Source organism: Nothobranchius furzeri, chromosome 11 (genome assembly GCF_043380555.1).
Source record: "Nothobranchius furzeri strain GRZ-AD chromosome 11, NfurGRZ-RIMD1, whole genome shotgun sequence".
Classification (NCBI taxonomy): Eukaryota; Metazoa; Chordata; class Actinopteri; order Cyprinodontiformes; family Nothobranchiidae; genus Nothobranchius; species Nothobranchius furzeri.
Window position 1 is genome coordinate 32,075,817 of NC_091751.1, and position 25,428 is coordinate 32,101,244.

Genomic DNA, 25,428 nt, shown 5'->3' on the forward strand with positions numbered 1-25,428 from the left:
GACATGGACACTCTAACAGCACCCAGCATGCATTTGCATTTTAGGCACAATAAACTAAAACCTAGGTGGAGAAGACATTCACAAAATCCATCAAAATGAGGAAAAAAGTGCATGGACACTTAAATCCGTGGCATCCATTCATCTCCTAAACAAATCCTTTCCTGTAGGGGTCATGTGGAGCTGGTGTCTATTATCAGCAGTCTTCAGGTTAGAGGTGGGGGACGTCCTGGACACATTTCTCATTCATCACAGGGACACATATGGTGAGATGGACAACCATCCACTCACTCATACCTAGGAACAACGTGGAGTAACCAATCAGCCTGACACAAGTAGAACACCCTAGCTTCCACGGGGAAAACAAGATCCTTGCAGAAGGGCCGTGCAGGTGGGATTTGAACCTATAACCTCCCTTCAGCATGGCACCAGTGCAAAACATCCTCCAGAACATCGGAAGCATATAGTGTACATGTGTCAGAGTACAATAACACATTTTTTTGATTAGCTTGAGATGTCGTGGGGGAACATTTATGTGTTTGAGACTCTTATTGTGAAGGATTAAAGGAAACTCTTTGACTTATTTGGTGGACATGGCCAACGGTAGACACCACTTCAAATTCCGTTAACCCTCCCACTGTCCTCATAGGTGACCCCCCCAGGAAAGTTGACCATTGAGCAGGGTTTGTGATTCAATTCAATTCAATTCAATTCAAAGACACTTTATTAATCCCAGAGGGAAATTAGAGATTCCTTAAGGTCCAAGTGGCAGGAGTGAGGCGGTGCTCACCCCTGCCACTTGGACCTCAAGGGATGAACCATGAACCCTGCTCAATGGTCAACTTTCCTGGTGGGGTCACCCATGAGGACAGTGGAAGGGTTAACTACTTGCTTTTTACAGCTGATCTAGTAAAACTACAATATTCATTAACAGAACATGTACAGTCCCATGTAAGGAAGATCCACTCACCTGTTCACTACTCAAATGTCATTCATTCATTCATCACAATCTACTTAGATCTTCATCCACTGGAACAATTGGGTGTTCCTGATCATTTCCTTAGTCCCGCTGTAGCACTGATTCAGTCAGAAGATGTCACGGAGCTCAGGTGTTACTAGAACTAGCTAACTTTTATTTATAGTTATGATGTTACTAGATGATGATAAAACATCTCATTCAAAACACGGTCTCATTTACAGACCAAAACTACCAACAGTATTTCTGTTTAAAGAGGTAAACTACTAAAATCTTTATCAAATGTCATTTGTAATCATAAATTGTATTTTTAGAGACATTTAAATTGTTCAGATGATTAATTTCATTTATTCAGCTTTAGAATAAAACTGGACACATTTTAGTCATTTTAGTCAATTCAGTCTTTTTTTTGTATTATAGTAATTTATCGTAGATGTAGCAAGTTTTGTGCATCTGTATTAACAAGTATCGATATGGTTACGTTTCCTGGCAGTTATTTACCCTCATGACATTGCAACTCAGTTATTTACTTGGTTACTCATTTGAAGCAGTACTTAGTAACTAAGACTAATAACTTTTTCATAGTAACTTGCCAAACACTACTCAAGGTGATCGTTCCCCTAAGCGATTACTTGCCCTGGTCCTGTAGAATGAGCCCTGGCATTTTTACTGTGATTGCCTGTTTTTCTGTAAAATCACAGAAAAAGAGAGCTGCTCGGGTCGAGCAGGCTGCTTCATGCGCGTTCACGCTCAGGCATAGCCCGTAGCATTTGCTATCAGTAGCTTTAGCAGCAGAGAGAGAGGGGGAGTGCCAACTCAGCAACTTTGTCGCTGTTCCTAACGCCTAGTGATGAACCTAGCTACATTTCTGAGGACCCTTAGCTATTTTCTTCTAGATATTTCCTGCAAATTAGCAGTAAAACAAATTTTTTTACATTAAAGGTATACTTTTTATAATGGTATATTTATATTTTTATTTGAGACTCGCCAAATGGCATTGAATCCACAGATAAAAAGATGTGGGTTCAACTTTCATTTTGGAACAATTTTTCAAGCAAGGGAAGGGAATGGTCCGAGCATGCAGGAAGACTGACCCATCATAAACATTTGTCGGCTGTGCTGAAGAGAAAGGTACAGAACCCAAATATTTAATTAATTAGCTGCGTGTTCTCCTGTCCTCTGTCCTCCGGGCCACACACACACACACACACACACACACACACACACACACACACACACACACACACACACACACACACACACACACACACACACACACACACACACACACAAGACTGTCTCAGCTGTTATTTTCGTTAAGGTGTGTGCACATACAGCATGCACGCCTCGTGCACGAGCCTACTATGGAAGCTGCCATTACCCTTCTGGCCTGAGGGGGCAATCGCGAGCATAAAAATTCTAAACTCCGTAAAGTCCCTTTAAAGTTCACGTTAAGCCAGAACTGCACCTTTTGGCTGCTTGCTAACCCACTGAAGTACTTCTTTAACAGGAGAGAGTTCTAAAACATCTGAACTTTAAGTACAGAGAATTACACAAACTTAAACCCTTTATTGCGGGGCGTCCATTACATCGATCACAACAGTAGTGTCGGTGGATTGTGAGACACCCCTGCCTGACCCCCTGGTTGGGGATATGGGAACTCCAAAGTATGCAGATTTAATCAAAGCTATTTTCAGCTAATTTTCACTAATAGGCAGTAGCTTTTGAGGCTAATGGGTTCTTGATATTTTTATTTTTATTTTTGACCAAGCTTGATTTTATTTTATGTTTACAGAAATGTTCAAATAGGGAACTCTTTCAATGGGACTTTCTTTTTTACAAGCTATACGTAGATATAGTTGGGAATCCAATTCACAGACATTTATTTAGTCTCATTAGGCTTCTTACAGGACACAACTTGTCTCCAAATGATCTGGAAAAAATAAAACTGGGGAAAAAAGACCTGCTTAGTGCACCGTCTTGCTCGGGGCCATGGTCCTTGGCCCCAAAGAGATCAATTAACTGTGGATCACAGTGATTCATGGGGTTCATGTCTACCTGTACTAGTCTGGTTTTTCCAAAAATCTCACATCTCTCTCCCCCCTGCAGCCAGGCAGCCCGCTCTGACAGGCAGCACTTTACTCTGCAACCTCCCCTGACAGGGTGAGAACATATCCATCAAAATGAGGCTGCGCGACAGACAAGCATGGTGTGAGACCACTTGTCAGATCGGGTTGTGTTCCATTCTGCACGGCCATGCCCTCATTTCATCTCGCTGTCTGGGTTTTACAAATCTTTTAACTCCCTTTCACCCCCAACCAGCTCTCTCTTTCTTTCAGATAAATATTTCCTTTGGCATCAAATGTTTGAAGTCGCTGCTTCTCTTCCATGCGCCCGTGCACAAACTTTGTCCGTTTCACTCAATGAAAAGTGTCTTGGGTATCATTAGACATACGTTCCCTGATAACTTCTTTATGTCTGGTGAATGCTGACCATTTGGTTTTAGCTTCTGTTCATGCTCATTCCTGTTTGGTGTCCTTTGTTTCCTCAGGTGCGTCTTGTCCACCTTTACAAGTGGCTGACTGGAGGTTCCCCCAATCATCCAGGGTCAATATTACTGGTAAAGAAAAGAAGACAAGTATAAAATAATTTACTGATGGGAAACATTCTGTGCTATTGATTTTTTTTTATTTTTTCGGTGCAAGGTTTTAATCTGGTGAGACGATTTTCCCTGCTGAAGGACACAAATGTCAAGAAGATCCGCAGCCCTCGAGGTGCCGTCATCCTACGCCTGGGCAAGACGGCACTCTTGCGCCCCAGCGAGTAAGTTCACTCTACACCTCTCCCTCTCTCACCGAATAAACACATCTGGCAAAACGTGTGGGAGGAATTGCATTGCAAAACGTATAAAAAGTTAGATTTTATGCCAGAATAGCTGCTTTCTCTAGACTTGAGTTTGACGGGGTCTCTTTTTTTTTTTTTTGCAGCCTTTAGCTCTGAACCTTCACTTCTCATGTCGGTGCTGTCTAATGCTTGTTGCATAAAAATGCTGAGACATTTGGCAAAGCTTTCACCTCTGGTTAGTCGATGATTACATTCCTAGAAGCTGTTAACCGAAACTGAAGCTTGTTTTTGGCTTGCTGGTTTGAACCGCATGTACTTGTTTTCACCAGCTCTCATAATGAAATGTCATGCCTATTTGGGTTAGTGAGAAGTGTTGGAGTTATTTCTTAATTAGCCTGCAGGATGCGAACGCCAGCAAAATATAAAGGATGACAGAAGTTAGAGTTGAGTAGCTGCATGCTAGAGGAAATAAATCGCTTATTGCTTCTTTGCACATGTGTAATTATGCCTTCATGGGTGCAGATAGTGCTTGACATTCTATAACCATCATAGTTGTGTGCTGTGCATTTTTATTCTTCCTTTAACTTTTGTCTTTTATCATTACTGTTCCCAGTAATGAAGCTGTGGTTTTTTTCTTCTGGAGCTGCCAAATGGGTCAGCCCAGAGCCCAGAGTATGTTATCGCTCTGTCTGGTTCTGTAATATTTAGGCTCCCTTGAAGATAAATCTGCACACAGAACAAGCTTTTCAAGTTGAGATATTTTGCTCTAAAAGACTCCCAAATATTGTTTGTCACCATCTCAGAGAGGTTTCTTTTATTGGTGAAAAGAGAAGCGGGAGAAAAAAACAAAGCCAAAACTGTCACCTCTGAGGAAATCAGCCTTCATTTGGTCAAGAAGAACATCTGAGATGTTTTTGTTTTGCTCCAAACCACACAAAAGAGGACAGGAACAACACTCGACATCTTTACTCAGTCGCTGGTATTGGATTTTGTTGGGGTTCAGCTTTTATTGAAATTCTGATGCCTCGGAGAGTTCTGCTGTCAGTTTTATCAGTGAAGCATGCTACCTGGGTGACTTGTTGGACTGAAAAACAGAATAATCAATGTTTGAAATCCATCTCGCCTGTTGGCAGCCTTTCACTGTGTTTCTGTATACACAGCAGAAATCACCACATTTGTACATGTTTTTCCTTTTAGGATTAAAGAAAAGCTTTGGGATTTTCTGTTTACTGCTTTAATGACAAGCTTCATTAAAAAGTTGGACGGCTGCACTGAAAAACCACATCAGACATCTATTGGACACTTGTTGATGTATCCAAAGTTTTAGCAAAATATCTCACAAACCTTTGGACGAATCTTAATGAAGCTCTATTGGGTCTACATCTAGAACAAAGTAACTTGTGGGTCGACTTCTTTTTAGATGTTTGCCACAGCCAATCACAGTTAAGCCTAATCTATACTTCTTCGTCAGCTACACCAGGGAGAGACACGCATGCTCAGACCAAGACAATTTGCCTTCATACGTCTCTGTCTCCTGGGGAGTGTGGCAAAGCAATTCCCCACCCAGACAGCAGAGGGCGTAGCACTGTTCTGTGGTATCCTGTCATGTATCTGGTCCAAGATAGTGTGTTTATATTGTGTTTTTTGCATTTAAGAGACCTTTTAACACGGACAAATTTGTCCCTCATTTTCCTCCATCTCTTCATGCGCCCGCCACCTCTAAACACACGTTTCCTGTTATTTCCGTCCATGAATAAAACACTGTGCATCTTTTTATTTCTCCAGTCACGGGTGAATAAAACATTCATATTTTTGAGTTTCTCTGGGAGGTATTCGTCAAGCTGCTTCGTGTCTGCCAATAGATATCCTCAGTTCTCTTCATGTTTGAGGGCACAACGGCGGCGCTGTAGTCGACAGCAGCGTCCTGACCAATCACAAGTTTGCATTCTCCGTCTCGTCGGACGGATGTTTAGAGAAGAGAGCTCGACTCAGTCGAGCCTGTCCAAGAGCCATGGAAAGGACGGATAATGGCCTTGCGTGCGTCCGTCCCGACGCAGATGGAGAAGTACAAATTAGACTTCAGTTCATTTAAGGATGAATGATAAATGACCCGCACTTGTATAGCGCCTTTTAGAGTCAGAGGACTCCAAAGCTCTTTACATTACAGTGTATCATTCACTCATTCACACACTGGTGGTGATGAGCTACGATGTAGCCACAGCTGCCCTGGGGCGCACTGACAGAGGTGAGGCTGCAGAGCACAAGCACCACCTGTCTGTCCGACCACCACCAGCAGGCAAGGTGGGTTAAGTATCTTGCACAAAGACACAACAGCAGCATTGTCTGTCCGGAGCCGGAATCAAACCTGCAACCTTCTGATTACTGGACAACCTGCTCAACCTCCTGAGCTCCTGCTGTATTTGCTCATTATAACCATGTTAGCCAAAACATAAACTGGGTTTAGATAAAACTCTGGGGACATAATTTCATTCCAGCACATCTTGGCCTTCCATTTATCACAGTAGAGTCATTCTATTGTGATATTGTGCTGCTGGAAAGGACATGGCTTTTGAAGCTCTGCTGAAGACTCAACATGAATGAGTTTTAAGAATTATTATGAAGTGGCTTCACAGCCAATGGCAGCATTTCCAGAGGTACACTATAGTGACTGTGTGTCTAAACATTCTGGATATCTCAAAGAGAATATACCAGAACCAGGCAGTCACGGGAAAGAGGTTTGATATAATAGCAGATGAGACCTAAAGAAATCAGATAATCTGGTTTCATTTAGTTTTATGAATGAAAATCATGAGCTAAAAAACAAAGAAAGAGGAAAAAAAAGCCTAAAAGAAGTAGTGAAGTACACTAGGTCTTTCTAGTGCTGCAGCGTTTGAAAGCAGTTGTGACTTTTCTTTATGAAACCAGAAAGCAGAAAATTGAAAGTAGTTGATTCTACAAGGACTGAAAGCATAAAGATAAAAACATAACTGCCTTGAACCAAGATGGAAACTCCAATTCAGTTTTCTTTATATGATGAGATGCTACATTTTTAATGTGAACTTCTAAACTCGACTCAGCTATGCAGTAAACTTTTTCTGTCAATGACCAATATTTCTTTTTTTCTTCAACTAAGTTGTTAAAGGTTTTTAAAACAAGCAACACACAACATATAACCTGGAATTATTTTAAGAAGTGAATTAGCTACTAGGTCATTGAGAAACAGTGTCATCATCGGCATAGCGGTTGAGTGGCAGTCAGCATTTAGATCAGCATTTATTTCTGGCTATGAATTAAACATCTCCCAGAATACATTTTAAAGATATCCCAATGAACTATAAAGTGCATGTATTTCATTTGAAATCAAAGACTAAGATATATATGTAGCGGAAATCCACATTTCATATCCTCAGATTAACTTTCGTTGGATTCACAAGAAGAAGGACAACAAAACGGCTTTTACACACAAAGCTTTTCTTTCCCTTACACTGCATAAAAGGGGAAAATTTGAAACTGGCTGTAGTCACATAAATTCCACAATTCCCTTTCCAGCACATCTGACTAACTCCTACTTTCTCCCAGGGACATAAATGTTACCAAGTGATTTGTTTTTCCCTCCTTTACCAATCGGAGAGGCAGGACAATATCAGAAACTGGTCTGTTCTAAGTCAACCTGCCAAGACCTGACTCTCACCTAAGCCTGAGCGGGTGCTCGTAAAACCTCTCAGGGCGTGTTCTGGAAGGTTCCAGAATTTATTCTTTATGAAAACCCTGGTGTTTCTGTTTATCCACAGTCAAAATGTGTTTTAGGTTGTTTAATAGAAAAAACAAAGTAAATGTTTAAACTCGTATCAGTTACAAACATAACTGCTTCTTTTGTGTTTTTTTTTCTTTTACGTTAAACCTCTGCCATTTTTGTTTCACCAGTTAAAATTTATGCTAACAGCAATACAGTCAAGCTTAAGACATGAATTCAGTTCTTTTGTGTTTAAAGTAATACTTTTTGAGGCCTTATATGGATAACTTTGGTAAATTGTGATTATGGACCTTTCATTATTGGAAAGGTAGAGTTATTTGAAAGAGCCATAGTGCCATCTAGTGGTTAATGAATGACATACATGTGGGCGTGACCAAGGAAAGTTACAAAGGCCAGGTTTCAACCTCGTGACGGCAGAGCAAAGAACAAAAGGACGCCTTAAGCAAATCCTGCTAGGCCTTTCCATCTCACCTAGCAACACTGTCACTCTCAAAGTTTTTAAGTCATTAGCTCTCAAAAGTTACTGTAAAACTCAGTGGCAACTTAATTTGTTTTTTGTTAGACCTTCTATGTCAAACCGGAAGTCGGTTTGGTCAGATAAAGTTTTCACAGTAAGAGTCAAACTAATTTGGAGCAGTTTTTCTGATTCAGCATCGGTTTTGATTATTTGGACTCGCGCTCTGAATTCCACATTTTCGGTGCAGCTGAAGTGAAGGAACCTTAAGCCGGGCGTACACTGTGCGACTTTTTCACTTTTTTGAGCCGATTTTCCACTCGTGCGAGAATCCACGAGATCGGGGCGAGTTTTGCGCCGAGTGTCGTGTAGTATACTAGGGGGTTACGAGAGGTGATTAACACCACGTGACACAGCAATCGTGAGCTCGCACGGACTTCTGGCGTGTTTAATATTTCGCTCGTCCCTCGTGAGGGTATCGCACTGTTGAAGCGGCGCTGCGAGCAGCTGTGACCCAAAAAGTATCAGAACCGCTCACGGCGCATGCGCAATCCTGCATCAACACCGCTCGCCCGCTATTTCCCTAATAACACACGTTGTTCGCTTTTATTTCTACACGTTTTTTTTACTCACAAAGATTGTCAAGAAAGCGTGTTTGTCGCATGTCAAATTAAACTGATCACAAAACAAAGATTTACTTTCTTTATTTCGTTGTCCTCATCCAACCCCCATAAATCCCTGTGTGTCCTGCAGCACTCCCGAAGGACAACAGGCAAAACAAGACAAAAAAGTCTGACATGTTGAGTAAAAACTGCTATTTTTAGCATATTTTTAGGGCTGACGTGTTGCTACCAGACGTACAGTGTGAGCAGTCAGATCGCATCCGAGAACTGGGTCGTACAGTGTGAGCGCATGACTCGTGAGATCTGCCCTGTGAGTAAGTCGTACAGTTTGAGCTGAAGCTGAGTGCTACGAGTGAAAAAGTCACAGTGTACGCCCGGCTTTAGAGTCAAGCCACTCCCGGGGAACGAGATTCTCCTGAACAGACGGAAGACTACGTTGACCAACTTGGGGGCCAAAAATCCTATTGTCCCAGAAGGCTTCACACAAGCGAGCACTCCTCCAGCTGTTTCAGCCCTTTGGTTACCCCTGGCGACGGAAACAGGTGTGTGTGTGTCATTGCGTTTGGCTGACTTTATGCTAAGCAGATTAGTGAATTCAGAATATCCAATTTTATGGCGTGTTTTATTTGAATCCAAATTCACGTTAGCTCTCAAGACATATCCTCTTTTTTTCCTGCTGTCACCAACTCTCATTTGCATCCACACACACACATGAACACACACCCCTCCTGCATTCCTACACCCATATGAACACATACACACACTCACTTTGTTCCCCTTCAGAAATTATTCCCCATTCTACTATAACCTTGTGACTAATAAAGTTGTCTTGAGTCTTGAGTCTTGTGTGTCACCCAACTTCCACTTTTATTACAGATCAGTTATTTCATATCACTGCCATAAAGCTTTGGGTATAACCATTTTCTTAATTCCATGCATGAAACTATAAGATATATTTGAGCCATTTGTCAAATGTATTAACTGATTTTTGTAATAAACACAAAAACGTAAATAGCGCCTGATCATTTCTAGCGATCTCGAGAATAGTCGGTGCATTCTGGCAAGAATTAGTGTTGTCAAAAAAATCGATACCTAGATGTAAATCGATGCTAAAAGTGTTATCTAAATTAGATATTCCATCCCTGTGGTATCGATATTATGGACTATTATACACAGCCTTCTTCAAGTACACCGACACGCACGACAGCCAGATGCCGTAAGGCAGCCTCTGCCTCCCAGACAAACAGAAGAAGAAGCCGCATGGCTACATTACAATTTCCCACGCGAGTTGTCTCCGATCCAAGTTTTGTCTGCCAAATAAATAAAACATAAACAGCTAATTTGGGAGCCGCTTCACAGCCCAACTTAATTAGCATACCAAGTCCGACACGTAGTTGTATATCCATGCTTTCGTTCTTTTTTAAACACAGAAACAGTTTTGTTTACCTGTTAGTAGCTACAGTTTCGCCGACGGCTGCCGGCTTCTTCAGGCAGCCGTCGGCGAAACTGTAGCTACTAACAGGTAAACAAAACTGTTTCTGTGTTTAAAAAAGAACGAAAGCATGGATTTAGAAAGACACAGCAAGAACACACCTAAGACGTAGTTGTATATTCATGCTTATGTGCTTAAAGGAAACTCCCGTTTATTGCAACCCGGACTTAATTTCTAGCATGCAGTACGTTTGTTTACTCACGCTGAAAACTTTGGTGCTAATTGGATTCCCCGGGGTATTTAGATCCATCGGCGAATCGCCATCAGTGTATATCCATATAACAGGTGCGGACGGGCACCCATGGTGCAGCCTCGAAATAAGACATTATCTGCACCAAAACATCTTCATGTCGAAAGGTTTTGTTAGGAATCATCAACATGATTCCCCTGTTCGTTTGGAGCGATTCTGGGATTTCTAGGCATGAACAGACTAGCCGCGGCTAATCTAACCGGCGCTTTTAATGACGTCACTCCCGTGCGCCAATCTGTTTTTATTAAGATTACCGGTAGATGTACCTTTGTCCTACTGTGGAGAAATTCAGTTTCTCCCTTTATTGACCAACAAAGTTGTTCAAAAGTACAGAACAAAACATATAACATTACTTCTTATAACAAAAATGCACCTTAAACAGAGTTTAACCAGCAAAATATCACTCTGCAAATAGTGTATATATAGTGAGACAATTCATGATTTAAAGTGTTAACTTTCGCCAGTTTTTGTATGCACGTTTTAAAAAATGCTGATACTTGAAAGGCACTTTACACACTTAATTCTTAACATTTAATTTTTGCAATATAAATTGAGGAATGTTATTTTTTGAATAAACTTGTTCAATAAATTGGTGTTTTTAAATAGTATCGAAATCGAGTATCGAGTTTTTCTTCCAGTATCGAATCGAGTTTGAAATTTTAGTATTGTGACAACCCTAGCAAGAATTCATCCTTTAGTTTAATTTGTGGTGTTGACTTTGAGACGGATTACATTGAACACATCTGAATATCAATTCAAGTCTTCCAAGTTCACACTAACAAAGACTTGGTGGTGCCCCAATTAATTAATATAAGAGTATAAACGACTAAACAAGCTAAATCTACACCACAGTTGATACATATAGATATAAATCTATATTTATCGTTACAAATACCAGTTGTTCTGTGGCCTTCTGCAAAAGCAGAATATAAAACTAGTTTCTGTTTTCCTTAATCAAAAGTGTAAATTTTGACCCTGATCACATGATAACTGTGCCGATTTATGTATAGCAGCTGCAGAAATCTGAAGAAGCCAACAAGCCATCATGAGAAGCCTGGCTCACTGGAACTGACACCTGAAGTTCAAGTGAAACCAGACAGAAATTGACCAGATTTGAGAATACTAAAGGACAGAGCAGAAGTTGAGAACTACCCGAGGTTATATAGAAATGACCAAAGAAAGACCCTGAAACGGTACACCAGAGAAAGACCCATGTCCAGGTTCTACAAGAATAGATTAGACTACAACCAAGCCTATGAATCAATTCCACACAGATGCCAGAGTCTGTAAATGTAAATGTATCTCAAGATGCCAATTCAAGGCCAAGTTATATTTCATCAATACATGGAGCGATCAAAGCCAGACAATGTGTGGGATACAGTATTCTCATCAGTTTGAGGATGGATATGAGCATCCATGCAGACGTGTGCATTTGTGTTTTTACTTTCAGATACTGACCTCTTACATCATCATTTACCCATTTCTTCTCTCAGCTCCAGCGTGTATACTGTACAGCATTTGAAAAACTGCAGAGTTAATAGCTCCCTTGCAGCTAAGGCTCTCTGTCACTCAAGCAGCTTTATAATTCATCACTGCCCATGTTTGATTGAAATGTTAGACATGTGTGCTGTAATTGGAACACTGTCATTTTTGCTATAAATTGGAAGTTAATCCGCTGTCCTAATCCAAGCTAATGCAAATGACTGGCAGCCAGCTGATGCTGCTTGTCCGCCGTGTCCATCAGCTGTCTGGTGCTGGGGAAATGGACACCAGTCACATAGCATTGACAGTTGTAAAAAATATTTGCTCCCTTAAACACATTTCAGTGTCAGACAAAGATAACTCGAGTAAATCCAAACAGTTTTCAAACAAGGATTTTTTGTATTTGGGGGAAAACAACTTTGCTTTATGAGAAAAAAAAATAATTGCCACTCCTAGGAAATCATAAAGGAGCTGTGATTAACCACATTCATTTGAAACCAGAAGTCAGTTTCATTGGAATGACACACCTGACCGTAGAAATAGGAAATGCCTTCAGTAAATCCTGTTTGACAATATGATGTAGGCTAAAAGATCTGAAAAAGCAAAACACCATGTCCTATCCACAATGTCCTCAAAAGCAAGAAAAAGATTGGCCTGGGCAGCCTTCATGGGGAAGTCCCAACGCAATTATGAAAAGTATAATCGATCTCACATTTACAAATAAAAAAATGTCCTGATGATCCCCGCATCTGGGAAAATAATCTGACTGATGGTGCAAAACGAGTCTATTCTAGAAGGTGTGTGTCTGATTTAGCCTAAAATCTAGACCGTCATTTACCGACGCTACATTTTAAAGTTATTTACGATGGAGTGCCAGGCTATGTCCGATTTATTCTGGTATAAAACTAATGCTGCAGGCAACATCAGATCAATAGTGAGACACGGTGGTGGTGGTGTGATGGTCTGGGGCTGCTGAATCCTAACCACTTCCTAATGTCTGACTTTCTGCCCTCCAACCTTCCTATGTGGATCAATAAAAACAAATATGGAAAGACGAGTAGACAAAGACGTCTCCAGAGTTATGCCAGTCACCGTTTGGTTGTATGATGTTTATGGGGTTCAGTGATAAAACAACATTAGACCAGGTGGATCTGCTGTCTCTGAAATACATTTTATTAGTTATTACTGGGCAAAAGTTTCCACAGATATAAGTTGTTGGTCTTTAAAAATGTAAATACGTATCCTCAACTTATCAAAAAACCAAAACGTAATCATCCAAAGGCAAAGACTATAAATCCTTTTTCTTTCCCCCCGTGTCCTGTCTGGCTGTGAAGCAAACAGAATTGATGTCTGATGCTGGTGACAAGCCTTACAGATTTACTCTCAGGTGGAGCATCAAAGCGTCTTTATTGTTATTGTTTTTGAATGCTTTTTAATTCCAACACGACTCGGAGACAGAGGTGAAAGAGAAAGGAAGAGACAAAAGGTGGTGGTGGTGGTGGTGGGGGGGGGTCCACAAAAATAAACAATAATGAACAAGAGTCTGCTTCTAGACCTGCAGAAAGAGAAAGAAAAAAAGGGACACAACAACAATACAATGAAATCAAGCTATCACTGCGTCAACTTGATGAAGAAATATAAACTCAACATTGTTTAACTGAACAGTCACACGATAATAAATCACAGTGCATTAAGTTCCCATCATAGCCTTAAGACTTGTGTTGAATGTGCCCAAGTCCATACTTATGAGAGCACCATGTGAGCACCTGTGTGTGTTTGAGTGGAATGTCGCTGGTGGAAGTGTTTAAGGTGCAAATAAAATTGGGGGGCAGCTTGCCACAGGAATGCGGAAATGGGGTCCATACCCACACTCCCTGACATATCCACCGCCTAAGGCCCTATGTGCATGTTTGTGTGATGATGTGAGGGAGCAGGAGGAGATAAATGTGTGGGGATGGGGAGGAATGGCTGGCTGGGCCAAAGACTGTAAATCCAATAAACTGACTTTAATCACTGCATCGTTTCAAAAATGAAAAAAATGTAAAAAGGTAATAAAAGGAGGCTGAAGAGAGATTTTATTCTTAGAGAATAAACAGGAAGAGTCAGTGAGGAGAGATGCCACTGTGTTCCAGCATGGAGGATTAATTGCCTTTCTACCGTGTATTTGTTGTACGTTAGAATATATCCACTTATGGTAGCAGTTCATTCGTTTCACTGAGCTGTTTACATGTTGTTTAAATACAAAGATGTGGGAAACAGCACAGCGTGTAACAGCATTACAGCAGCTCCATGTGTCAGCTATTGCTGTTTAAGATTCCTTCTGGTAAGTAGCGGATTTTACACGCGAAGACAGAGCGCCTGAAAGTAACTGATTCCAGCATACTTAGAAGTCAGCGTACAGGTGTCTGCACACGTCTCCAGTTTATATTCCTGTCCTCAACCAGAAATCTGACTTCTTTAACATTAAATGTCCGCTACTACCCACTTCATTCCTCTAGCTGTGTGTGTGTGCGTGTGTGTGTGTGTGTGTGTGTGTGTGTGTGTGTGTGTGTGTGTGTGTGTGTGTGTGTGTGTGTGTTTACATTTTTTTTAAAACCTCAGTGTAATGGGCTGGGTTGCAGTACTTCGGTGTCAAAAGTCGATAGTTTTAGTGAGTGGTTTCTGTGCCCTGCAGCTCATCTCTCTCTAATCGACAACACAAAAACTCTGTTCTGATGAACAGCAATTTTTCTCTTTTCTGTCACTGTTTTTCTTCACGTCCACTTGCAGACCTCATTGTAGATTAATTATTAAAGCTGTGCATTTTTACGGTAGATTCCCTGGATCCTCGTCGTACTTTACTTCCCTCTCTCCATCCCTCCGTGTTTTTGTTTCTAACCTTTCATTCCACTCATCCTCCCTTTATTTTGACGTTCTGCAGTTGGCGGTTTTCCCTTGTATCCTACCTCGATCATTAATCAATGCCATCCAACTTCTTGGAGTGGGAGACCAGCTGCCAGCATTAACAATTCTGTGTGTGTGTGTGTGTGTGTGTGTGTGTGTGTGTGTGTGTGTGTGTGTGTGTGTGTGTGTGTGTGTGTGTGTGTGTGTGTGTGTGTGTGTGTGTGTGTGTGTACTGAATTGGTGAGCTTAGATGCCCTTGACCGAAACCATGGCATGAGAACTGCTGAACTGTATCTGCTATGAAAATGAAAGCCGGGGGGGTCACACACTTTGTAATGTTCTGGCTACAGTAACAAAAAGTGTGTGTGGATAAAAGAGAAGAAAACATGGATGGCTGGTGAATGAAATACTGAAATGAAAAGCCCACAGAGGCGTGTGGAAACACAATTATAATTAAGATTATTGTAACCTGTTTTCATGTAATATGTTATTGTAGTTTAACTCAAATAGTTGTATGTAAAATATGCAGATGTTTAGAGGGACATTCTAGCCATAGTGATGTGTTTCTGTGCAAAAGTTATACATTCTTCATATTTACTGATGGAGACAGATTCAAAAATGGCTTCAATCTGGAGAAATTTAAAACATTCTGCTGCTGTCTCTTACCCAATGGCAATGCCCAACTCCTCTTTGGGGTTGTCAAGACCACAGAGACTGTATTCTTGATCCTTCCAGTGAGCTGTGGGTCCGACCCAGGGCTTCTTCCCAGTGGGACATGCCTGGAAAACGCAGGAAAAGGAAGGCAACCTGGACAACCTTTGATTTGGAGAAGCAACGGTTCTTCTCCAAGGTTCTACTGTTTGACGCTCAGCTCTGAAACTCCCCAAGAAGAGTTAGCATTAATGCTTGCTGCAACCAAAAAGACCACATCATTCACAAAAGTAAGGATGAGGTCTTCTTGCCATCAAATGCAACATACTGCATCTAGAAATTCTGCCCATAAGAAGATGAAACCCAATTCCATACTTTGCTGGACGTCACTCAGTGGCTAAATATAAATAACAGGAGTCATGGGCGTTGCACCCACGGGGGATGTGGACACTTTTTCTAATGAGGAGGTTAAACACCTACACTTTCCCCCCAGTTTAGCTTCAAAACGTTTCTATCAGTCCAGTCCCTCTGCGTTTCTCTGGCTGTGCCTGTCCTTTCCTGTTGCTAATAGAAACCCACACCTCTGCACCGGTAGTACATCAGTATTCCGGTCGATTTCGTTGTTGAAACTCGTTTTTCCACCGCTCCGCACTGCCCAAGCGACAAAAATGTGCAAGCTCCTTACAATCTCGCTCCCGTGGTGCGCTCTGGTTTTGGTTTCCTACAAGCCACAGATCTAAGTTGTGTGTTTATGAAAACTTTGTAAAATCTAGTTGCACTAATGAGCGCCAACGGAGCCAGCTCTGGTGTCACAATAACGTGATGAGCAGCTCCTGTCTAACTGGGATGGCGGGCGGAACCAGGACCGGACCAGGGAGAGTTTGGTGTTTTATTTTATTTTTTTCTATTTAACACATACAAGTTAATACAGGGCCGGCTCTAGGTAATTTGGTGCCCAAGGCGAGAGTTCAGTGCAGTGATGCTTTTCATTATTTTTAATGTTACTGGACTTTTTATTTTATTTATCATTTTTTTATCTATTCTATGAAAGCATGAATAAAATTATCAAAAACAGGTGGAAGTGACTCCTCCTTGAACCGTCACCTTATCGTGGTGGAGGAGCTTGAGTGCCCTAATGATCCTAGGAGCTATGTTGTCTGGGGCACTTAGTGCCCCTGGTAGGGTCTCCCATGACAAATTGGTCTTAGGTGAAGGGTGAGACAAAGAACGGTTCGAAGGATCTTTCATGGCGGTTAAAATGAAGAGTCGGAGTACCCGGCCCGGAGGGTTACCGGGGTCCCACCCAGGAGCCAGGCCTGGGGTTGGGGCCCGTGAGCGAGCGCCTGGTGGCCGGGCTTTCGCCCATGGGGCCCGGCCGGGCCCAGCCCGAACCGGATACATGGGCTCGTCCAACTGTGGACCCACCACCCGCAGGAGGAACATGAAGGGTCCGGTGCAATGCGAATCGGGTGGCAGACCAAGGCGGGAGCCTTGCCGGTCCAATCCCCGGACAAGAAAACTAGTTTTTGGGACATGGAACGTCACCTCGCTGGCGGGGAAGGAGCGGCGCTTGTGGCAGAGGTTGAGCGGTACCGGCTAGATATAGTCGGACTCACCTCGACACATTGCATTGGCTCTGGAACCCGAGACCTGGAGAGGGGTTGGACACTCTACTTTGCTGAAGTTGCTCCGGGTGAGAGGCAGAGGGCTGGGGCTGGCTTTTTGTTAGCCCCGAGACTCTCTGCCTGTGTGTTGGGGTTTACCCCGGGGGACAAGAGGGTAGCTTCCTTGCGCCTTCGGGTCGGGGAACGGGTCCTGACTGTTGTTTGTGCTTATGGGCCAAATATCAGTTCAGAGTACCCACCCTTTTTTGAGGCCCTGGGACGAGTGCTAGATAGTGCTCCATCAGGGGACTCCATTGTCCTGCTGGGGGACTTCAATGCTCACGTGGGCAATGACAGCTTGACCTGGAGGGGTGTGATTGGGAGGAACGGCCCACCTAATCAGAACTCGAGCGGTGTTTTGTTATTGGACTTCTGTGCAAGCCGCAGTTTGGCCATAACGAACACCATGTTCAAACATAAGGATGCCCACCGGTACACTTGGTACCAGGGCAGCCTAGGTCACAGGTCGATGATAGATTTTGTAGTCGTATCATCTGACCTGCGGCCGTATGTTTTGGACACCCGAGTGAAGAGAGGGGCGGAGCTGTCAACTGATCACCACCTGGTGGTGAGTTGGATCAGATGGCAAGGGAACATGCTGCGTAGACCTGGCAGACCCAAACGCATAGTGAGGGTCTGCTGGGAACGCCTGGCAGAAGAACCTGTCAAGACGGTTTTCAACTCCCACCTCCGGCAGAGCTTTGACCACGTCCCGAGAGCAGTGGGGGACATTGAGTCCGAGTGGGCCTTGTTCCACTCTGCGATTGTCGAGGCGGCTGTTGCTAGCTGTGGTCGTAAGGTGGCCGGTGCCAGTCGTGGTGGCAACCCCCGTACCCGCTGGTGGACACCAGAGGTTCGGGGAGCCGTCAGGCTGAAGAAGGAGGCCTACAGGGCGTGGCTGGTCTGTGGGTCTCCGGAGGCAGCAGACAGGTACCGGATAGCCAAGCGGGGTGCAGCAGTGGCAGTTGCCGAGGCAAAATCTCGGGCGTGGGAGGAGTTTGGTGAGGCCATGGAGAAAGACTATCGATCGGCTCCAAAGAGGTTCTGGCAAACTGTCCGGCGCCTCAGGAGAGGAAGGCAGCAACTCGCTCACACTGTTTACAGTGGGGATGGGGAGCTGCTGACGTCAACTGAGGCTATAGTCGGACGGTGGAAGGAATACTTTGAGGAGCTCCTCAATCCCACCAATGCGCATTCCGAGGAGGAACCAGAGCTGGGAGGCCTGGGGATGGACTGTCCGATCTCGGGGGCAGAAGTTGCTGAGGTAGTCAAACAACTACACAGCGGCGGAGCCCCGGGGGCGGATGAGGTTCGTCCTGGGTATCTCAAGGCTATGGATGTTGTAGGGCTGTCATGGTTGACACGTCTCTACAACATTGCGTGGTCATCGGGGGCAGTTCCTAGGGAGTGGCAGACCGGGGTGGTGGTCCCCATCTTTAAGAAGGGTGACCTGAGGGTGTGTTCCAACTATAGGGGGATCACACTCCTCAGCCTCCCTGGAAAGGTCTACTCCAAGGTACTGGAGAGGAGGGTCCGATCGATAGTTGAATCTCAGATAGAGGAGGAGCAATGTGGTTTTCGTCCTGGCCGTGGAACTGTGGACCAGCTCTATACCCTTGCAAGGGTGATGGAGGGGGCATGGGAGTTTGCCCAACCAATCCACATGTGCTTTGTGGATTTGGAGAAGGCTTATGACCGTGTCCCCAGGGGCACCCTGTGGGGGACGCTCCAGGAGTATGGGGTGGGTGGCTTTCTGTTAAGGGCCATTCAGTCCCTTTACCAGAGGAGCGTGAGTTTGATCCGCATAGCCGGTAGTAAGTCGGACCTGTTCCCAGTGAGGGTTGGACTCCGCCAGGGCTGCCCTTTGTCACCGGTTCTGTTCATCACTTTTATGGACAGAATTTCTAGACGCAGCCGTGGTGTGGAGTGTGTCGAGTTTGGTGGCAGGAGAATCTCGTCTCTGCTTTTTGCGGTTGATGTGGTCCTCCTAGCTTCATCCAGCTCTGACCTTCAGCTCTTGCTGGGTAGGTTCGCAGCCGAATGTGAAGCGGCTGGGATGAGGATCAGCACCTCCAAATCTGAGACCATGGTTCTCGACCGGAAAAGGGTGGCTTGCCACCTCCGGGTCGGGGGAGAGGTCCTACCTCAAGTGGAGGAGTTTAAGTATCTCGGGGTCTTGTTCACGAGTGAGGGTAGGAGGGAACGGGAGATCGACAGGCGGATTGGTTCAGCGTCTGCAGTAATGCGGACGCTGAGCCGATCTGTCGTGGGGAAGAGGGAGCTGAGCCAGAAAGCCAGGCTCTCGATTTACCGGTCAATCTACGTCCCAATCCTCACCTATGGTCATGAGCTTTGGGTAATGACCGAAAGAACGAGATCGCGGATACAAGCGGCCGAAATGAGTTTCCTCCGTAGGGTGGCCGGGCTCAGCCTTAGAGATAGGGTGAGGAGCTCGGACATTCGGGAGGGACTCGGAGTAGAACCGCTGCTCCTCCGGATCGAAAGGAGTCAGTTGAGGTGGTTTGGGCATCTGGTCAGGATGCCTCCTGGACGCCTCCCCGGGGAGGTGTTTCGGGCATGTCCTGCCGGCAGAAGGCCCCCGGGTCGACCCAGGACACGTTGGAGAGGTTACATCTCCAATCTGGTCCGGGAACGCCTTGGGGTCCTGCCGGAGGAGCTGGTGGACAAGGCCGGGGAGAGGACGGCCTGGAGCTCCCTAGTTGGGATGCTGCCCCCGCGACCCGGACCCGGATAAGCGGAGGAAGACGAAGACGAAGACGAAGGTGGAAGTGAGCGCATCCATGGGGAATATTTGAAACAACTTATGTCTCACTCTCAGGTGCTCTTCAGCATCAAATAAATTGTAGAATATGAGGAAGAAGATCCGGTGATTTGAGGCACTCTGAGGATTTCATTTATTAAACAAGGAAACGCCGACGCATTTCGGCACGACCTTCTTCAGGGCATAAACCTTTATACCTTGAAGATTACTCACTATGTCACAAAAACTAATGTCCATCCTTTTTTACAAATTTACAGCCTAATTGACAATAACATCTTAAGGAAACAATTTCAGATGTGTATGTTCAGATTATTTAATATTCTATAAGCTAAATGACCTGTATTTGATATATGCTAAATCAATGCTGCACTGATTGATTCATTGATATTTTCCTGCGGGATGATTTGGGTGATGGGGCGTAGGGTCTGAGTTTGGAATATCCAGATGTTTCCCTGGAGGTGGGTTCACTGGGGGTGTCTGGGGCTGGGGGGCTGCTACCCCGCTCTGGAGGTGCCTGGGTTGCCTCGAGGGGTGGACTACTGGCGGTTGTGAGTGGGGCCCCTTGGTGGGTCTTGGCGGTGGCCATGGGTTGCTGCCTGGCAGCTGCATCGCCTATGAGCGGGTCTGGCTGGAGGACTGGGGGCTCGGGGTGTGGGGGGCCGCCCGGTACGGTGTGGGGACCTGGGCGGGGCCTTGGGGATTGGCTCCTGACATGTATGCTGCCGGGAAGCAGGCGGGAACAGGTGTCAGTGCCTGGCCCAGGCTCAGGGGCCTCAAGTGGACCTTGGCTCCTTTGAAATAAAAGCAACTATATCCAATCAGTGGGGAGGGGGATGTCTAGGAGGGAGAGAACCCAACCATACCTGGATGTCGCATGTCTTACATATTCTGGAAGTTGTGCAAATGCAGGGATGGTAGTAGATATTCTGCTGGGGTGGGGCTGGGTTGGTGCCCTCGGACTCTGTGGGGCTCTGCGATGCTGCTGCTTTGGGCCTGGGTGAGATGGGCCGGGGTCTCCATGCCCTAGGTGGCATTTTGGGAACGGAGTTGCCTATTGGGGCCAGTGGCGGAGCTGGCTCCCTGTAGGGCTTAAGTCCAACTAGCCATTCCTCCCAATCCCCATACATTTTTCTCCTTCTGCTCCTTCACATCATCACACAATCATGCACATAGGACCTTGGGATGTGGACAAGTCAGGGGGTGCGGGTATGGATCCCATTTCCGCATTCCTGTGGCAACCTGCTCCCCAATTTTATTGGCACATTAAACACTTCCACCAATGACATTCCACGCAAACACACACTTAGGGCCTCGGGAGTGAGCACACTCAATGGCATTTGGCAAGGGAATCTTTCAGCCTCATCCTGAGTGCCAGAGCCCACTTCCAATTTTAAACTGCACTTAGACACAGAGGGCTGTGGGGGAAAGTCGGGTTGTGTGGCGGCATCAGCTGGCGTAGGCCAGACGATGCCTGCTCACCACAGCCATTGAATACACCTCATCAACACACACTAACACTGTATTGGAGCAGGTGGAGGGAGACTAGGGTTCTTAGCACACCTCTGTTGTCGTTTGGCTTCCTGGGGCTGGAGGCTAGGAGAGGGATCTGGCCATCTGGACGGGGTTTGGTTGGTGGGTGGCTTTGATCAGCGTTGAGTGGGGGGAGCCTGCTCATCATCACCCCAGCAGAAAGGGGCTAAATCTGGGAACTGGTGATAGTTGTACCTATTGTGCAGCAGTATCGGGACCAGAATGAACAGGGTGTGTATGGGGAGCGTGAGTGTGTGTCTAACATTCATTTTTGTAAGTCTTAGGTTTCATGTGTATGTGTGAGCATGAGGGAGGGAGTGTGTGACTGTCAATGTGTATGGCTGTATATGTCAGGTAGGGTCCTGGACTCCTCCCCTCTCCTGGGACTTCTTGTGCTGCTACACATCTTCGTCTCCCCTCCCCCTGCCACACCTGGTGTGGAGTGTGGTGCCTTGGTCTGCCTGAGTGTTGGTGGCTCCCGGGTCAGGGGGTTTAAGGTTTTTGGCGTTTGCCTGATCCAGGTGACTGCCTGGTGGGATCTGGGTCCCTGGGATCTGCTGGGTCGCCTGGCAGGGCTGATCGCCCCTGGGTCCCGGTTCACTGGGTTCTGCAGGCCGCTGCAGACCAGAGTCATGTAGTCTGTGTAAACTGTCAGTTTAGTGGTTTTCAGGAGGTTAAGGGACGAAGCCGGTCGGTCGATATGCCCAGCAATTTTAAGATTTTGTTTGCCTTTTTCCCCACTTTCCCAGCGCTGCACTCCTATATGGGAGAAGGACCTCTTTAAAAGAGCCGGAGCTAGAATCGGCTGTTTAGTTTGTCTAGCGAAGGTAACTGTAAAGGGTAAATGGCCAGTGTTCGATATGGCATCTTCTAGAGTCCTTTAACCCTGAGGTGCTTTACAACACAATCAGGGTAAAATGCCTTGCCCAAGGACACCACAACAACAACAGACTGGGTGGGGATCGAACCTGCAACCTTCTGGTTACTGGGTGGACTCCTGTGCCAGAGGCCATGGTACAGCAGTTGGAAAAACCACTGAGCTGTGAATCTTAAATCAGCGATCCAGTAATAATCCCAACAGACTTTCCAAACCAAGTCCAGGCTTTTCTGTTTGCTGCTAAATTAATATCAGCTGTACTTCTTTGTTATTAAGGAACTTAATTCATCTAATGACTTGTGATTATGTGTGTTCCAGCCAGGTGTTCCCTCATGGCCTACCTGACGAGTACACCCTCATCTTCACCCTAGCTTTGAAGAAGGCTGCTCTTCGGGACACCATCTACCTCTTTCAGATATCAGACCAGCAGGGATACCCGCAGGTGCGGCTCCCTCTCCTTCCTCCTGTCACCATCCATTCCTCCTCTCATTCACCTTTTGCCTTTACTCATTGATCTTTCACCTTTTAATCATCCCACTTTTTTCCTGTCTTTTCTCGTGTCCCCTCTCATCGCACTTTTGCAAAGTCATCCCCTTTTCCCTTTCGATTTCTTTTCTTGTGTGACATCTTTTCAATCGTTTCTCTTTCATCCCGGTCGCCTTTTGTCCTCTGTTATTCTTCATCGGACGAGCTTTCCTCGCTTCCTCAGTCATCTCCTGCTCCCCTTTTTCATTTACCTTCATTATTATTCATATGTGTTCCATGATGAAGCACTGGAGTCCCTCAGAGTCTCGATAATCACTTGAAGTCTGATGCCAGATTTAAATACTTAGTGTGTATTACGGATGGAGGCTAAGTCGCCTCATTAGGAATGATTGATTGGCCGTACTCCTTGTGTGTGTAATTAATGTCTTTTCTTTTATACTTCATCTTTGCTGCTGTGTTTAACAGCTTTGTTTCGCCGCGTGTGAGGATGTTGGATCCACTGTTAGTCACCCTGAGATACATTAGATTTTACGTGGTCTTTAATGGGTACAAGCCCATCCTTTTCTTTTTAATAATTTCCACTCTATTGCCTCTTCCCTTTTGAATTCAGCTCTCAGTGGAATTCAGCGGTCCTGATGGGACCTTGTCTATACGAGCAGCAGGGCTGGACCCTGCGGCTGGCCCAGTAAGCTGTGTTTTCACTGGGGAGGGTGTGGAGGCCCTGATGGACCTTCGCTGGCACAAGTTGGCCATCAGCATTCAGCACAACGCCGTCTCCCTCTATGTAGACTGTGACTCCATCGAAACAAGGCCTCTTGGGCCGCGAGGCGTCCTGAAAACAGATGGACACACACTGCTGGGTGTTCGAGCTGAAGATGCTGGTCCAGTACAAGTAAGCTGATCTAATTATATCTCATAACCCTCATTATTAATTTCACCTGGAAATTCTTTAATGTCAACTATATATTTATTGTTTTAGGATGAAAAAAATCCCTTAAATCTCAATTAGCTCTTCTTTCTAGTCAGTTTAAGAGTTTCTCCAATATGGACTTGTTTACACAGCTGCCGGCAACAGCGCAGGTGTTAATTGCCCCTAACCTTTCGACACAAAGCTGCTTTCACTAAAAGTGAAAGAAAAGTTACTAAATTACCCTGCAGATGCATTTATGAGTTACTATTCAGTCTTTAAATATCTCTTTCTCCAAAAACTTTTTAAAAATGTTGTGAAAGAAAAGAGAATCCTTGATTAGTTTTTTAGTTCATGTTTTTGCTAACAACACACTTCAGTTAATTTTGTCAGGAAATAATTTAAAGAAGATTCCAGGAGCTTCTGTGTGGAGGTACTCATCTGTAAACCTATTCATGCAGGATCCTCCTGAGCAGATGTTGGGATTATTTTCTAGATCTGGTTGAGCTGAGCTTGTGGGCGATAATAAATCTGCAAACGAGCTTAGAATGAAGGGAGTGTTTACACACACACACACACACACACACACACACACACACACACACACACACACACACACACGCGCACACACACACACACACACACACACACACACACATGCACACACACACACACGCACACACATACCCCCCCCCACACACACACACACACACACAACTGCATGCACACACATAGGAAAAATGGTGAAAATGGTCCTCAGTATGTAGTAAGTAAAAGTACACAAACACACACACTCACACACACACACACACACACACACACACACACACACACACACACACACACACACATGCACATACACACACGCACACACATACCCCCCCCCCCCCCACCCACACACACATACACACAGAACTGCATGCACACATAGGAAAGATGGTGAAAGTGGTCCTCAGTATGTAGTAAATAAAAGTACACACACACACACACACACACTCACACACACATGCAGGTGAACCTCCAGACAAATTTTCCCCAATGATTCATATAAATGAGAAATTAATTGGCCTTTAGCCATGTTAACTACCTCATTTGAACAAATAAAATAAATGAAGCTGAGGACCTTCAGTCATGCATGCAGAACACCTCCTCACATCCTAACTGCTCTCTGCCGTCTCTCGTTTACAGATGGACATTCAGCAGGTGATGCTTTACTGTGACCCGCTGCTTGCCACCCAAGAGACTTGCTGTGAGATACCTGGAGCTCGGGTGAGACTGGAGATTATTTCATTTGTGATCAGTGATGTAGCGAGGAAAGGAAGACTCTTCCCTGTCCCAATACTGACAATTATTAGGATGGGAATCACAGTTACAGGTCAACTTCACTGAGAAACCATTTTTTAGTTATTGTTTCTGATTCTAACAGGTCACTCTGAGGTTTCCATGCAGGCTGAACATGAAAATAGTCTCCTACACCTATCTCCTGCATTAGCTTCTGATAGAAAATAGACGGTGAAACTCTAGGATTAGAAAATCCTGACGGATCTACGTCACACTGTCACTTAACATTCATGAACTCTAGTGACATGGCAGTTGCGAGTGAACCGGCTCTTAGAGCCGGCTCGTCATTGGGAGCTGTCCCCTCCCCTCTTGCTTTGGTGAAAGCTACAGGGGATTGGTCAACATGTGTAACTGCGTGTCCAGACGGTCCACACACAGAGCAGTAGGGGCGGGGAAGAGGGAGGATCAGACTCAGACACACATCAGAGCACATGC

General features: G+C 44.9%; 1 protein-coding gene across 3 annotated transcripts in view; it reads left to right on the plus strand.

Annotated features, from left to right (window-relative positions):
• Positions 1-25,428, plus strand: part of col16a1 (collagen, type XVI, alpha 1) — a 116,568-nt gene that overhangs the window by 23,700 nt on the left and 67,440 nt on the right. For all 3 annotated transcript variants that reach the window (XM_015955982.3, XM_015955983.3, XM_015955984.3), the window contains exons 3-7: positions 3,525-3,593; positions 3,679-3,796; positions 22,578-22,701; positions 23,356-23,637; positions 24,841-24,921. In XM_015955982.3, the coding sequence (XP_015811468.3) occupies positions 3,525-3,593; positions 3,679-3,796; positions 22,578-22,701; positions 23,356-23,637; positions 24,841-24,921 (674 nt within the window). The remainder of the gene's footprint in view (positions 1-3,524; positions 3,594-3,678; positions 3,797-22,577; positions 22,702-23,355; positions 23,638-24,840; positions 24,922-25,428) is intronic.